This window comes from Pseudorasbora parva, chromosome 19 (genome assembly GCF_024679245.1).
Source record: "Pseudorasbora parva isolate DD20220531a chromosome 19, ASM2467924v1, whole genome shotgun sequence".
Lineage (NCBI taxonomy): Eukaryota > Metazoa > Chordata > Actinopteri > Cypriniformes > Gobionidae > Pseudorasbora > Pseudorasbora parva.
Genome location: NC_090190.1, coordinates 36,809,036 through 36,822,616, shown reverse-complemented (window position 1 = coordinate 36,822,616; position 13,581 = coordinate 36,809,036). Strand labels below are relative to the sequence as shown.

General features: G+C 38.0%; 1 protein-coding gene across 2 annotated transcripts in view; it reads right to left on the bottom strand.

Annotated features, from left to right (window-relative positions):
• Nucleotides 1-10,716, bottom strand: part of khdrbs3 (KH domain containing, RNA binding, signal transduction associated 3) — a 202,938-nt gene extending 192,222 nt beyond the window's left edge. Inside the window, exon 1 of one of the 2 annotated variants that reach the window (XR_010899244.1) lies at nucleotides 10,237-10,716. Coding sequence is in view for 1 of the 2 variants with exons in the window: in XM_067425666.1 (XP_067281767.1) it covers nucleotides 10,237-10,327 (91 nt within the window). In the remaining variant the exon portion in view is untranslated. The remainder of the gene's footprint in view (nucleotides 1-10,236) is intronic. The other variant, XM_067425666.1, reaches the window with a different exon arrangement.
• Nucleotides 10,717-13,581: the final 2,865 nt, after the last annotated feature.

Here is a 13,581-nt window from a genome sequence, read left to right as displayed (position 1 = left end):
AAAGTACATAGTAGTTAAAGGTTCAGTGTGTAATATTTATGAGGATCTATTGACAGAAATGAAATATAATATATAACTATGCTTTCAGTGGCATTTAAGACCTTACATAATAAACGGTTATGTTTTGGGGTTTTTTTACCTTAGAAGGAGCCATTTCTATCTCCATACACTTTGGATCCCCTTACAGTGAAATCGCCATTTTGAGCCACCATGTTTCTACAGTAGCCCTAAGCTGACAAACTTCTCTACAGAGCACTAGCTACTCTCGGTTCTCTCCGACAACATTTTTGTCCTGTGTTTGCCTGTAGCTTCTCTATGTGCTTTGAAAGGGAGGGGTGTATGTTGAGGGACCATATAAGCATTAAAAACTTTAAGTCTTCTGCCAATATGGATCAATGGTTTTGATGACATTACTCTGCACTTCAATTTCTCATCAGATTTTGTCCAATAAAATGCTCTCTAGAATCTAAAGCGCCCCGCTGCCTATAACAGAAATAGAAATTGAAGCTGTGGGTAAAATCGGTCACTTGTTCACACATTTACTATTTTCTCCATTGTGAATGGCCTATAGTGCACTATATAGGAGATGGGGAGCAAATCAGACTAATCTAAATATTATTTCCATCGGGGCGAATGAAGTCACGTTAGTGTCAAACTAGACTTTTCCGGTCCAGAGACAAGATAGCACAGAGCGGATCATATTCGCAAGTCTGTGAATGCTATTTTAAAGCAATATTCTTTTAGATTAGGAGGAGAAACCGTTAGAGATTAGGAAAAACTGCAGCTTTACCAAGCTCAATGGCTCTGGCTGAGCTGTGATATAAACTTAATGACTGTTATTGGCTACTTTGAAAAAGGGGAGGAGCTCTCCCACCCTGTCTTCATGTTTCAGTGGTAATTACGTCAACACATTGAACAACGCTGCACGTTTCAAGGCACTGCAGTGGGCCTTTAAATATTATTCTTCCCTTGGAGATGATCACCCAGAACAACGGCGAGACATAAACCAGTAAATTACACCAGCTAGTCATTTCTTTTGACATAACTAGGAACCTTAATCAGATGTTAAGGGTAAAATCAATATGTGTTGACTGCAGTTAATGAGCAGTCATTAGATTTTATGAGGAACAATTCAAGTCTCTCAGGAAACGGTTCTCACTTCACACAGAGGCAAAGCAAGCAAGTGCACTGCTGCATGTCTAAAATCCTTTCAGTAAAAGGCATCCTGCAATAAGTACGAACTTGTCATTAGCTGCCTAAGAAGGATCAATAGTGACAGAACAAAAGCAGATGAAATAAGAATAGATTGAGATTACACAGAAAAAACTTACCCACACCACTTTTTTTTTTTAATGCCAACTTCTGGCATCTCATTACAAGGATTTGAATAATTGAGGAACCGAGCCATACATGAAAAAAACGACCATCCCGTTGCATTTTGTTTGCATACATTTGTAGCGCAAACACAGTTGTTTTATCCCTCTGATGTATGCAATAAATTCACAAATAAAACCTTTTTTTTTTTTTACTTCAAAATAAGGATAAAAATCACTCCCAAACTTTAGCTGGGGAAACATTAATTTTGAGATGGTAGCACATCTGCCCACTGCAATAAAAGAGAGCAGTAAATATTCAAGAGATACTTGATGCATTTCCATGTTGAACTCATTTAAAAAATGCAGAGACATAATAAAATCACTCATATAGAACTATGGAAAAGAGACAACAACCCCCTAAATTGATTAATAAATAAATAAATAAAATAAAAAAATACTTGTAATGATCTGTTTATGCCTGTGAGCATCTATACTCACGAGAACTGACCCTAGATCAGTTTTTATAGCCCTATTCTCTCCAGTACTGTGGTATTAGCAAAAACCAACCTGATCACGGACCAGAAACTCATAGCGACAGCTATTCACGTACACACACGATAATATATTAACGCTGCCTGGGGGCGTCTGAGAGACAGTGATGATTATCTCAATCAAGTGCCATTCTCCTTGCAATTTATCTCTCTAACTGTCTCTATCTATCGTCGTTCACAAGGCATTTGATGCACTGCCAGGCGCTGTTTCTGTTTGCTGGTGGGTGGTTTTGTAAGCCGGCATATAGCCACAGACCAGAGGGCAGAGAGAGAAAAAAACACATTTTTTACAGATCTCTGTATCATAGCGGGAATCAATGTCCCTTCCTATATCTTAAATGTATCTTATAGACCATCTCATACAGCACATGCTGTGCTTTGGGAGTTTTGGGATTTTGCACAAGCATTTGTTTATTCTTCAACCAGGGATGCAGCACACATGGGCTAAATGATTTCCTCTTTTTATCCTCTTCTCCTTCCTCTGGGTAAGTGTGATGGTTTGGATATGATATAAACATGGTAAACCCAAGACGGTTTATAACACCTGGAGAACGTGTTCCTGCCAATGATTTCAGATGGTGCATTGAGAACATCACACATGATAAAACATCTAATATAATGAAAAACTGTTATGCTAAGCAGCTAAATATTGATTGCTGGGTAAAGCACAGCTAAAGATTGACAGAGCTAAACATGCAAAATTACTGCTGGCTATTTTGAGTTAAATGACTGTAGAAGCATGCTGTCTAATGCCGTAGCACTCAAGTACTGTACAAATGTGAAGCAAACATGCAATTAGGGCTGGGTATCGTTTAAAAAATGTTGATAGCGTTAAAATAGGGATGGGCGATTGGCCTAAAATCCATATTGCAAAATATTGCAGCCTCTTGCGATAACGATATGCATCACGATATATAAGTTATTATAGAACCATTTCAGAACAGGTTACACAGACCCTAAGGAAAGCCAAACCTTACAGAAACATATTTCAAACAAAGTTTCTTACCTGCAGCCTAATGTAATGTTTTTGGTTTTAAACATTTTGTTCTCTTAATGAAATGAAAACTGGTGTCTAATTATTAAAGGAAAGGATATTGTGAACTAGGAAATATTGTCACAATACCAAAATTCCAGTTGGTACCAATGCCATAAAAAACGTTACCAAAGCAAAATGTTTTTTTTTTTTTTTGGTTAGTTTTTTTTTTTTTTTACTATTTAAAAAATGTTTCAATTAAATAATTTATTATTTATGATAATAATTTTAAGTGAATAATACATAAACATTTAAAGTCTGTATGCTGTTTAAAAAGTAAATATTGCTTATAAAAAAGATCCAAGTGAAAAATAAGCAACCATCTAGGCATAATTATTATTATTAGTAGAGAAGAATTATTATTAGAGACATAGCTAAATCTACTGTAGGCTAAGCTGTAGCCTAATATATTCTGTCAATTTCTTCACGTTAAACCTTTTTAAACTTTTATTTTGACGGGTTGCCGTAAAGATCTTGCCGTGTCTGTGTTCATTTCATGATGAAAGTTTTCTCAAACGGTAGATTCACAGGAAGCGATGGTTTATACGGTGACACACGGCAGAGACTACAAAGACAGTGATCGAGTGTCGCGCGCGCACGCATCCGTCATTCTGCGCCCGAGTATAGTTTGCTGCCAGTGCTCATCGGATGGTTTAAATCAGAACCAAGTCCAAATAATGGATGTTGTGCCAGTCTTTTTCACCAGCTCCTCCGTTTCGATTTCAGCTATGTTTACTCAAGATGACGAATACGATGATGCGTTGCAGCTCGTGGCTCTATATTTCACGGGTAGATTATCAACATGCATTATCGCGATAAAATTTAAATAGAAATTGAATGCAACACAATTAAAATCTCTATCGTAAGCCAATTTAGTATAATTCATATTGCATATCGTTTCCACTCACCTAAAGGATTATTAGGAACACCATACTAATACTGTGTTTGACCCCCTTTCGCCTTCAGAACTGCCTTAATTCTACATGGCATTGATTCAACAAGGTGCTGAAAGCATTCTTTAGAAATGTCGGCCCATATTGTTAGGATAGCATCTTGCAGTTGATGGAGATTTGTGGGATGCACATTCAGGGCACGAAGCTCCCGTTCCACCACATCCCAAAGATGCTCTATTGGGTTGAGATCTGGTGACTGTGGGGGTCATTTTAGTACAGTGAACTCATTGTCATGTTCAAGAAACCAATTTGAAATGATTCGAGCTTTGTGACATGGTGCATTATCCTGCTGGAAGTAGCCATCAGAGGATGGGTACATGGTGGTCATAAAGGGATGGACATGGTCAGAAACAATGCTCAGGTAGGCCGTGGCATTTAAACGACGCCCAATTGGCACTAAGGGGCCTAAAGTGGGCCAAGAAAACATCCCCCACACCATTACACCACCACCACCAGCCTGCACAGTGGAAACAAGGCATGATGGATCCATGTTCTCCTTGTGTTTACACCAAATTCTGACTCTACCATCTGAATGTCTCAACAGAAATCGAGACTCATTAGACCAGGCAACATTTTTCCAGTCTTCAACTGTCCAATTTTGGTGAGCTCGTGCAAATTGTAGCCTCTTTTTCCTATTTGTAGTGGAGATGAGTGGTACCCGGTGGGGTCTTCTGCTGTTGTAGCCCATCCGCCTCAAGGTTGTGCGTGTTTTGGCTTCAAAAACCTTTGCTGTATACCTCTGTTGTAACGAGTGGTTATTTCAGTCAAAGTTGCTCTTCTATCCGCTTGAATCAGTCGGCCCATTCTCCTCTGACCTCTAGCATCAACAAGGCATTTTCTCCCACAGGAATGCCACATACTGGATATTTTTCCCTTTTCACACCATTCTTTGTAAACTCTAGAAATGGTTGTGCATGAAAATCCAGTAACTGAGCAGATTGTGAAATACTCAGACTAGCCCGTCTGGCACCAACAGCCATGCCACGCTCAAAATTGCTTAAATCACCTTTCTTTCCCATTCTGACATTCAGTTTGGAGTTCAGGAGAATGTCTTGACCAGGACCACATCCCTAAATGCATTGAAGCAACTGTCATGTGATTGGTTGATTAGATAATTGCATTCATAAGAAACTGAACAGGTGTTCCTGATAATCCTTTAGGTGAGTGTATATCGCCTATTACTACGTTACACTAGTACCTTGACTTCGATACCGGTTCCTGAACGATACTTTTTTTAATACCAATTGTATATTTCCGTTTTAACAAGATTACGTTACACATTACCTATAAAAATAAAAAAAACGAGCGTTTTCTGAGTCTGTGTTGACGATGCTGACTCGTCATCTCTGCAATAGTGAACGTGCATGCCTATAGAGGGAAATTCCCCTTTCATTTGAATTACATAATCAAATTATTTGTTTTTTGGTTTGTTTAAACGTAGATATTTCAAGCTTTCTATAGGCCTATTACTCATGTCTGTGAGGCAAACAGCCTATATGCTGAGTTTCGGTTTATTTATGTGTTGCACTGCTGTTCTTCTTGCAATCGAAAGCCAAACAACTTTCTGCTCTTAGGTTCAAGTTATTCAGTGCACTGTCAAGCGCTTCAGATTTGTCATGTCTTGGCAGCAATTATCTTGTCGCAAATATTGCACTGCACGCTATTAGCCTGGTGAAATATAGCCACACTTTTGATCTTTTCCACATCTTTCACATCTATGTGGGTTGGGATGCTTACCCCCTATTTACACTGCACAAGTCTACGGCACATCACGGCTCCGACACGGCCACTGGAGGTGATCGCGGCCACTCTAGAGGACACGAGGACGGAACAAAACCTTGTCACCTCCGAACACCTCCAGTGGCCGTGTCCGAGCCGTGATGTGCCGTAAACTTGTAAATACACTATAAAAAATTGTATGTTCAATAATGACAGTTATGTTCAGTTATGACAACATATGTTTTTACATTGTTTTAACTCATCAAAATAAGTTAAGAAACGTTAAACTTGTTTTTATTAGTTATACAAGATGTAACTCATTTTTTAAAGTCAGTTTAACATAATTTAAGTTGAAATAACTTAAACATCTAAGTCAATTGTACTGCAAAAGTTCAAAATTTGCCTTTTTTTTTCAGTGTACACATTACAGCCTCAGGTGTGAGCCGCGTCTGTGGGCGTAACCGGCGTAAAGTAGTGTATTTTCCACCACAGCCAATCATGCTGCACGCTTACCGGCTCACTGACAATGATGAGATTAATCGAATCGAAATTTGGAATCAAACGACAAGACCTTTTACAATACTCAGTGATATCGAGGCAATTCAGTTGGTGACAAAAAAGTATCGAACTGAATACCAAGCCCTATGTGCGACACTAGATCTTTCTTGTGCATTTGGCGATGTTTAGTGACATTTGGTAGCAATATAACAATTATACATTTGGCATATATTACTATTAGGTCTGTCAAAATGAACGGGTTAACAGTACATGTGTTTTATTGAAATGAAAACATTACAATCAGCTAAAACTAATACGCAGGTTAATTTTCTGAACAAGAGCACTCCCAAGTCAGTGTTTCTAACACTGTTTGTGTGAATCGCGGCACAGTTCGGCGCACACACACACACAAAAATACCGGCAGTTCAATAGGGAAGGTACATCTCTTAAAGGGGCCACACTATATTCCTACTCGTTACAACCTCCTCCAGGTATGGTGTGGTTCTGGTGCGCTCACATGTCCGCATGACAGCTTTACCATTACCAATTTTTCATACGAACTGTGCCCTGTTCTGAACTAAACTGCCATTGTGTAAAAACTCACTTTATTTATATTATTAAAATAAGATAAATCACTGCTTATTCTGAAATTTTAGGCTTAGGCTTAAGAAATATGAACAAGTTCTTTGAAAAACATCTATGACCTTTGATACATGTCTAGTCTTCATGCTCTGGGTATGGTTTCACTAATAATAAAAGTATATTTGCACAAAGCATGCATATTTGTCCATACCCATGTTGATTAGAGTATTAAAAACTTGAAACATATTAATTTAAGATAAATTTACAACTGATAAAAATGTGTGATTAAGTTGAGATTAATCACGAGTTGACTCGTGACAATATGTGATTAATCGCGAATAAATATTTTAATCAATTTACATACATACAATTACTATACATTTAACCATGGTGTACATCATGCAATACCCAGACATACAATGCTGTACATTCACACTCATCTTCAAAAACACATATGCTTCCTAGTATACATATACAATTTAAGCACAGGTACGTGGTCTAAGTCTTTACAAGAACATTAAATTTTACTTTTCTGAGGCCCAATTATAGATCCGTTTTCAATTTAATGGAGTGTAATTACACTAAATGCCTAATTAGCACCTCACATGTTCTTAAGAAAGGCATTTCTAAAGTAATTAAGTAAAAAGATTGTGTGGGATTTGGGAGTTTGGTGACTGTTGGTGTGCGCTGGTTTAATAAAACTCCCACTGCATCTGTTTCCAGACAGTTAAGAATTGTTTAGCAGCCTGTGTAGCATTGCAAACAGTGTAAATGCATGCGCGAATGTATATTTGTAAGCCGCTTTTCTTTGTGTTCCTCTTCTCCTGCCAATTACATAATTTAGTTAAGGATTCTAAGATGAGAGCTACTCGACATGACATCATGAGCCATCTGTAGTATACTGGAGATAAGAGCGCAAGTTTTTCTCAAGATTTGGCAGCCATGCAAACATCTCCAACCCCCATGACGCCTATGCTGATTTCTGCCAATAAAACATTGAGAGATGTTAGCTAATTACTTGCAAATTGCATCTTTCTTAATAAACGAGCAAACACACTTATGAAGCAGTCTCTTTCTTCCTGGCTTGCTCAATTTCTCTCTATCTCGCTCTCTCTCTCTCTCGTTTTCATTTCTGTAAGTGAAACAGTCCAGTAACTGAAGAGGTTTAAACTATGTCCTTCTGTCATCATTGCTCTCACTACAAAATATCATCCTGCTAAAAGGCCTTGCAATTTCTTAAAGAGAAAGGAAGCGAGATGGAGTGATAAGGAAGAAAAGTGCTGAGTGTAAAAGTGTGAAAGATGTTATCCGCTACACTGGTCATACCCCCAGCTCTTCGCTATGACAGAAACGCTGTGCTTCTCACGCCAAACCCTAGCGGTCTCTGCAGAAATCTCAGTTGCTGGCGACAGAACTCGTCTGAATATCTTCCACCCTGGCATGTTGATGTGGCTTTGAGACAGCGATAGAGAGACTGCACAGCTTTTGCTAAGAAATGAAACAGGTTTGATGTCAGATGACATCTGCATTTGGCCACAAAACCCACTCTTTGAGCTGCAAAGCTAGACTGGAATGACCCTTTAAAAGATATTTTTCAGATATTGAATTCAGGAAGAAAAAAAAACATCAAAAAGCATCACTCCATTTATAAAATGTGACACTTTGTACTCTCTTTAATTTAAGACATTTCTGAACATATATTCTCAGTCTTTGTTCACACAAAATTTACCACACAGTTCCAAAACCCATTATTGTTGTTATCCTGTGGAACAAAGCGGATGAGTTATGGTGATTTATTTATTTATTGTTCTCTTTTTGTTTTTGGAGCTTGACATCTGTGTTCACTTTTAAATGCTGTAAAGAAAAAAAGAGAACAACTTCCTTTTTTCTGATTAAAAAAAAGGGTTGGAACAGCGTAAATAATGACTTAATTTTGTCTGTACTATCACTTCATTTGGCTGTATTATGTCTGAGAGCGTATATATTATCTCCATTAAAATATGAATAGCAGCACAAAAAGAACATGCTCCACATTATGCTGACTCTGCAGCTTATTATCAAACCTCGTATGCCTTTGTGTTAGAGCTCCTAGACCTTCAGTCGCCCCCTTGGGCAAAGTGAAGCCAAGAGTAACAGCCAGGGAACACATTCTATTGCGTAAGTGCAGCTTTAATTGAAGAATGGCAGCATCATGCCTAAAGCTCCAAACGGACTCTCTTACGCACTGGTACACCAGATTTAAAGCTCTGTGGTTTTAGTTGGAGACCCTACAGCCGATTCTGCCCGGTGAATCGCATGGAATTTTTCAGTGGATCGCATGACGGGGAACATCTCTCAGCAACAGCATCAAATTGTTTCATGAGTAAATAACTTTGACAAACGACTTGTGCAACTCTGCAACAGACAGCATTTGGATGAGAGAAAGAGATTATGACAGCTAAATGCCAAACTGGTGGGATAAAGAAAGATATAGAAATAATTACATTTTGCCTATATTGCCAGACGTACTTTCATGCAACATCTTCCATTAAAACACCAACATTTTATGTTCACGGTTTTTGTTTTAATTATGAATGTTCCCAACTGTCAAGCCAAACCTTCAGCCTTTTCTTTAAGCTGCTCATAAAGAAAAGTAGAACAGAAAAATACACATATAACAACTATAAACCAGTATGCTGAATCCTTAAGTCCCTGGATAGTCACTTACATTTACTCATTAGCATATCCAAAGTGACTTACAAATAAGTTTAAAATGAAACATTCTATATTTAAATGAAGAATAGATGATTTGTAAAGGAAACTAATTCGAGCACTTTCTAGCAGAGACCATTTCACCTAATTCCAATACTCAAATGGCAAAATATTTTAACATTTATCCTTATATTCTCTAAAAATAATCATACATTACAAATTCTTGTTATTGACTAGTTTCACTAGTAAGTAGATACTAATAGATACCCCCACTAGTATATATTCAATTAGTCACTAGTAACATGACACTGAGTATGTGACTAGTAGACCCTAACTGACTGTCACTTCGTTACACTTTATTTCACATGTCATAGAATAGATATTACTAGCAACAATGTGAATACACACATGTATCTTAAGCGTATTAGTGTCAATGCAATTAGTGCAAGGAAAACTGGACCAGATACTAGAAAATATTTGGAGAAAATTACTATTTGTTTGTCACTATTGTGACTAAAAGAAAGGAATAGTACTGGTATGCAATGGATAAGTTGTTGCGATTCAACAACTACAAATTGAATAGACAGAATAGATTAATTGTTCCTATTATTGTACTAACCAGTGTGTAAAGAATTGATATTAGTGAAACTGGGGGGGGGGAATACTAGTCGCTATTACTCTAATAAAAAAGGTCAATTCAAATGAATTCTTGCTTAAACAGCTTGCCACAATGCAAATGCATATTTTTATAGTATGTTGGGATATGTTACAATAAGCGAATAGGGCAACCAAATAAACTGTTCGTCAAAATCATCCTCTTAGGAAGCAGTGATCGCGTAAAGGAATGTAAGAGGTGTGACACGAATAGTTTGACAGGAGACAGCGGGACTTACCTTGATCAAGAAGACGCAATGAGTGCTGGAAGGACGGGTCCAGCGAATCCTTCTCCGCCATCAGTTCTGGCAAGTACTTTTCGTTATCCATCTTGCCCAGTGAGTTTGGTCCGACAAAAAGCGTGTCAGTTGTAAGAGAATGTAAGATCCTGCTGTTGTCCTAAAGCAACCCAGTCAAGATGCGCACCAGTCGTATAAGGAAAGGAACCCAGTGATACTATTAGTGGCCGGTAAGCATCTACAACATAACCTGGAGTTGGCTTTTTTCTTTAGTTGTGCTGAAGGTAACTACTGTCCATGCGCTTCCCAGATGGTTCGTCTTTAGCCCATCTGCAGAAAATCTGCCGATGCCTCCGTCCAGCCAGAGTCCTCCAGTCAGACTGCCGCTCTCAACTGTAAACAACCGCTTTGAAGCTCCCCCTGTTGTATCCACGGGCAACGACTGCAAGTCCCAGATCCTCCGTTGATTGGATGTAGCTGGTGCCGCTCGGTGAGATATCGGATACCCAGATGTCAATCATTCCCTGAGGGCGGGGCGGGTGTGGAATAGTCCGAGGTGCTGCAGTTTCTCGCAAAATGTGATGAGATATCTGACGTTTAGTGATTTTGGATCATAATTATCTTTAGCACTCCGCGTCCTTAACGGTTCCATTTACTGTTTGTTCATTTAGGAAGAAGAAAAAAAAAATTGTTAAAAAATTATTCAACAGAAAACGCATTTAACCGAATTATATCAAAAGGTGTGCTTAAATAATTATGAATGAATTGTACAGGCGTTTACATTTTGCAAATTAATATTTCATTTATTTTATGGCATAGGTTAGCGATTGTAACAAAACATGTGCACATACTAGCCTACTATCTTTAATCAGCCAATGATAACCAGTCAACTCCACAAGAGCTTCATGAGCCTTACGAGCAACATAAATTCTCGGTTTGGAGGTGAAGAAAGTAGGCCTAATACATGGTTCCGTTAGCGAGTCAACTCCGAGGGATTTTAATGGATTAAAAAGCACCGGCTCATCATTATTCTTTCGTGTCATTTGTTCAGGATTCGGCAGCGGCCACGCTGTGTGGATTCACTGATTGTAGCACTGTGTGGTTTTGATTCACTAATAGAACCGACTCCCACGAATCATTTTAGCAAGGTGTTATTTGCTTACCTCAAGCCAGGTGTAAGGTTGTAATTTTTTTTTTTTTTTTTTTTTTTGCATCCATCAACTATCAAAGTAATCCACACAGCTCCGAGGGGTTAATAAAAGCCTTCTGAAGCGAAGTGATGTGCTTGTGTAATATATATATATATATATATATATATATATATATATATATATATATATATATATATATATATATATATATATATATATATATATATATATAAATATATAACATGTTATAAAGTATAATATCTAGTCTCCGCCAGACCACCTTTCATATTCAACTTTCCAAAAAAAAAGAAACGTAACTAGCGCGACATACGTCGGACATAGTAAACATTTTGAACTATATATATAAGTGGTTAATATATAATAATAAGTGGTGATGTTTGCAATATGGTGGGAAGAGACCTTTCTAAACTGCCTTGGGCTGGTTTGGTAGATTGTTGTGTATCATGAGTCTCTGTTGGTTTTTACTTGCTCTAAGCTCTTAAATTGTGAGACAGTTCAGAACAGAGCTGATCAGAGCTATTTGAGAAAGAATTTGTGGGGGGGGGGAGTGTTAATTTGGCACTAAAGGGGCAAAACAGGATTTGTGCATCTCTCCCTGCAGGTAAACAAGAACTCGAGAGCCAAAAGGCATATATCTACACCATATAAAATATAACAAAATGCATAGGCCTATAGGCAATTCAGAAAAACACGTACATCTGTGTAACCCACAACATTCATCCCAAAGTAAGGTCAAAGTGCTCTCATGGCTGCAGGCTTACCAACCGCAGAGTTACTCTGCCTCCATGTCAAAATGCAGTATTAGATGCCAGTCAAAACTGATGCGTGTTGCCATGAGGGACATGGCCGAGCATTGCCGGTAGCTGCAAGAGAATGCCCAAATTAAGATTTTTTTCAAATGAACATCTGGAATGTCAAATGCTGTTTTACTGTAAAGTCAGATCTCTACAGATAGCCTGGGGAAGGCTAAACTTAACTCAAGAGGGAGTCATGTATCTATAAAATACTAGCTCAGATCTTACTGATGAGGTCATGCATGTGTAATACGAGAGATTGAACACAGGAAAGAGATGCTGCCAGTATTTCACAGGGGAGCGATTGGCCCGCTGATTGAGTTATTGTGTTTGGTAGCACCGTGTATGTGGTAGTTCACCATGTTTGCTCCTTTCATTGTCTCCCGCGGATCCAGTCATTGAAAAATTTATTATTTTGGCAAAATCGCTCTCAGATTACTTTCTCTAGAGAGACACAGCCAAATGAAGAGGAAAAAATCTATGATCTGCAGGAGCTCTTTCCCCTGTTTTGAGGAGAAGTGTGGATGAAGAGGTTAAAGGTCACTCTGGGAGCATCTCATACACAATCAATCAAAAATGCACATACAATTCATTTTAAGAAATGCTTCTTACCTTTTTCAAATCCTGCATCTCCTTCAGTAAGCCATGCAGCAATCCAGAATGTTTGTGTAGAAATTTATTCAGGAACATCTGGACATGTTCTAAAGTAATGTCATGCTGTCTTGACTGATTTGCATTGCATTGGATTACATTAGATTAAGCACATCCTCATATTAAAAAAGGGATTTAAAGAAATAAAGAAAAAGAAATGATAAGTTCCAGTCGGTAAAAGTTCCAGTTCTATTGTAGTTATGTTCTTTTACGTTTCTTGTCCCGTCAAATTATTATGATTAACAGAAATAATGTCATATTTTCAGTTCAAAATGGGGAAATTTCATTTTAAAAAAATTTATTAGTTTGCATCACTCGATATTACTGTTGCTTGCAGCGTTTTTATTGTAAAAAAAAATTGTCAAATATTAAATATTTAATCACATCTTATGACGCACTCTTTCACTATTGGAATTTGCAGTAAGCCCCGCCTTCTTTGATTTGATTGTCCATCTCACTTCTGACTCTATTGTGGCAGACTAACCTAAAAAATTACATTTTACCTTTGTCATCCTAGCAACAAATAGAGCTGTGTGTAATGAAGTACAGTAGCGCATCATCAAGAATATCAAATATTGGACGGGACAATTTTGCCATTTAATAATCTTGTCCCCCTTACTGTCTATGGTGGTTACGGCTCTGCCTCACATTCATTTCTAAAAGATGGTATCACATTTCACTGGCCATGTATGTTTGGTACAGGACTCCACGTGATGAGGGTGTTCAAT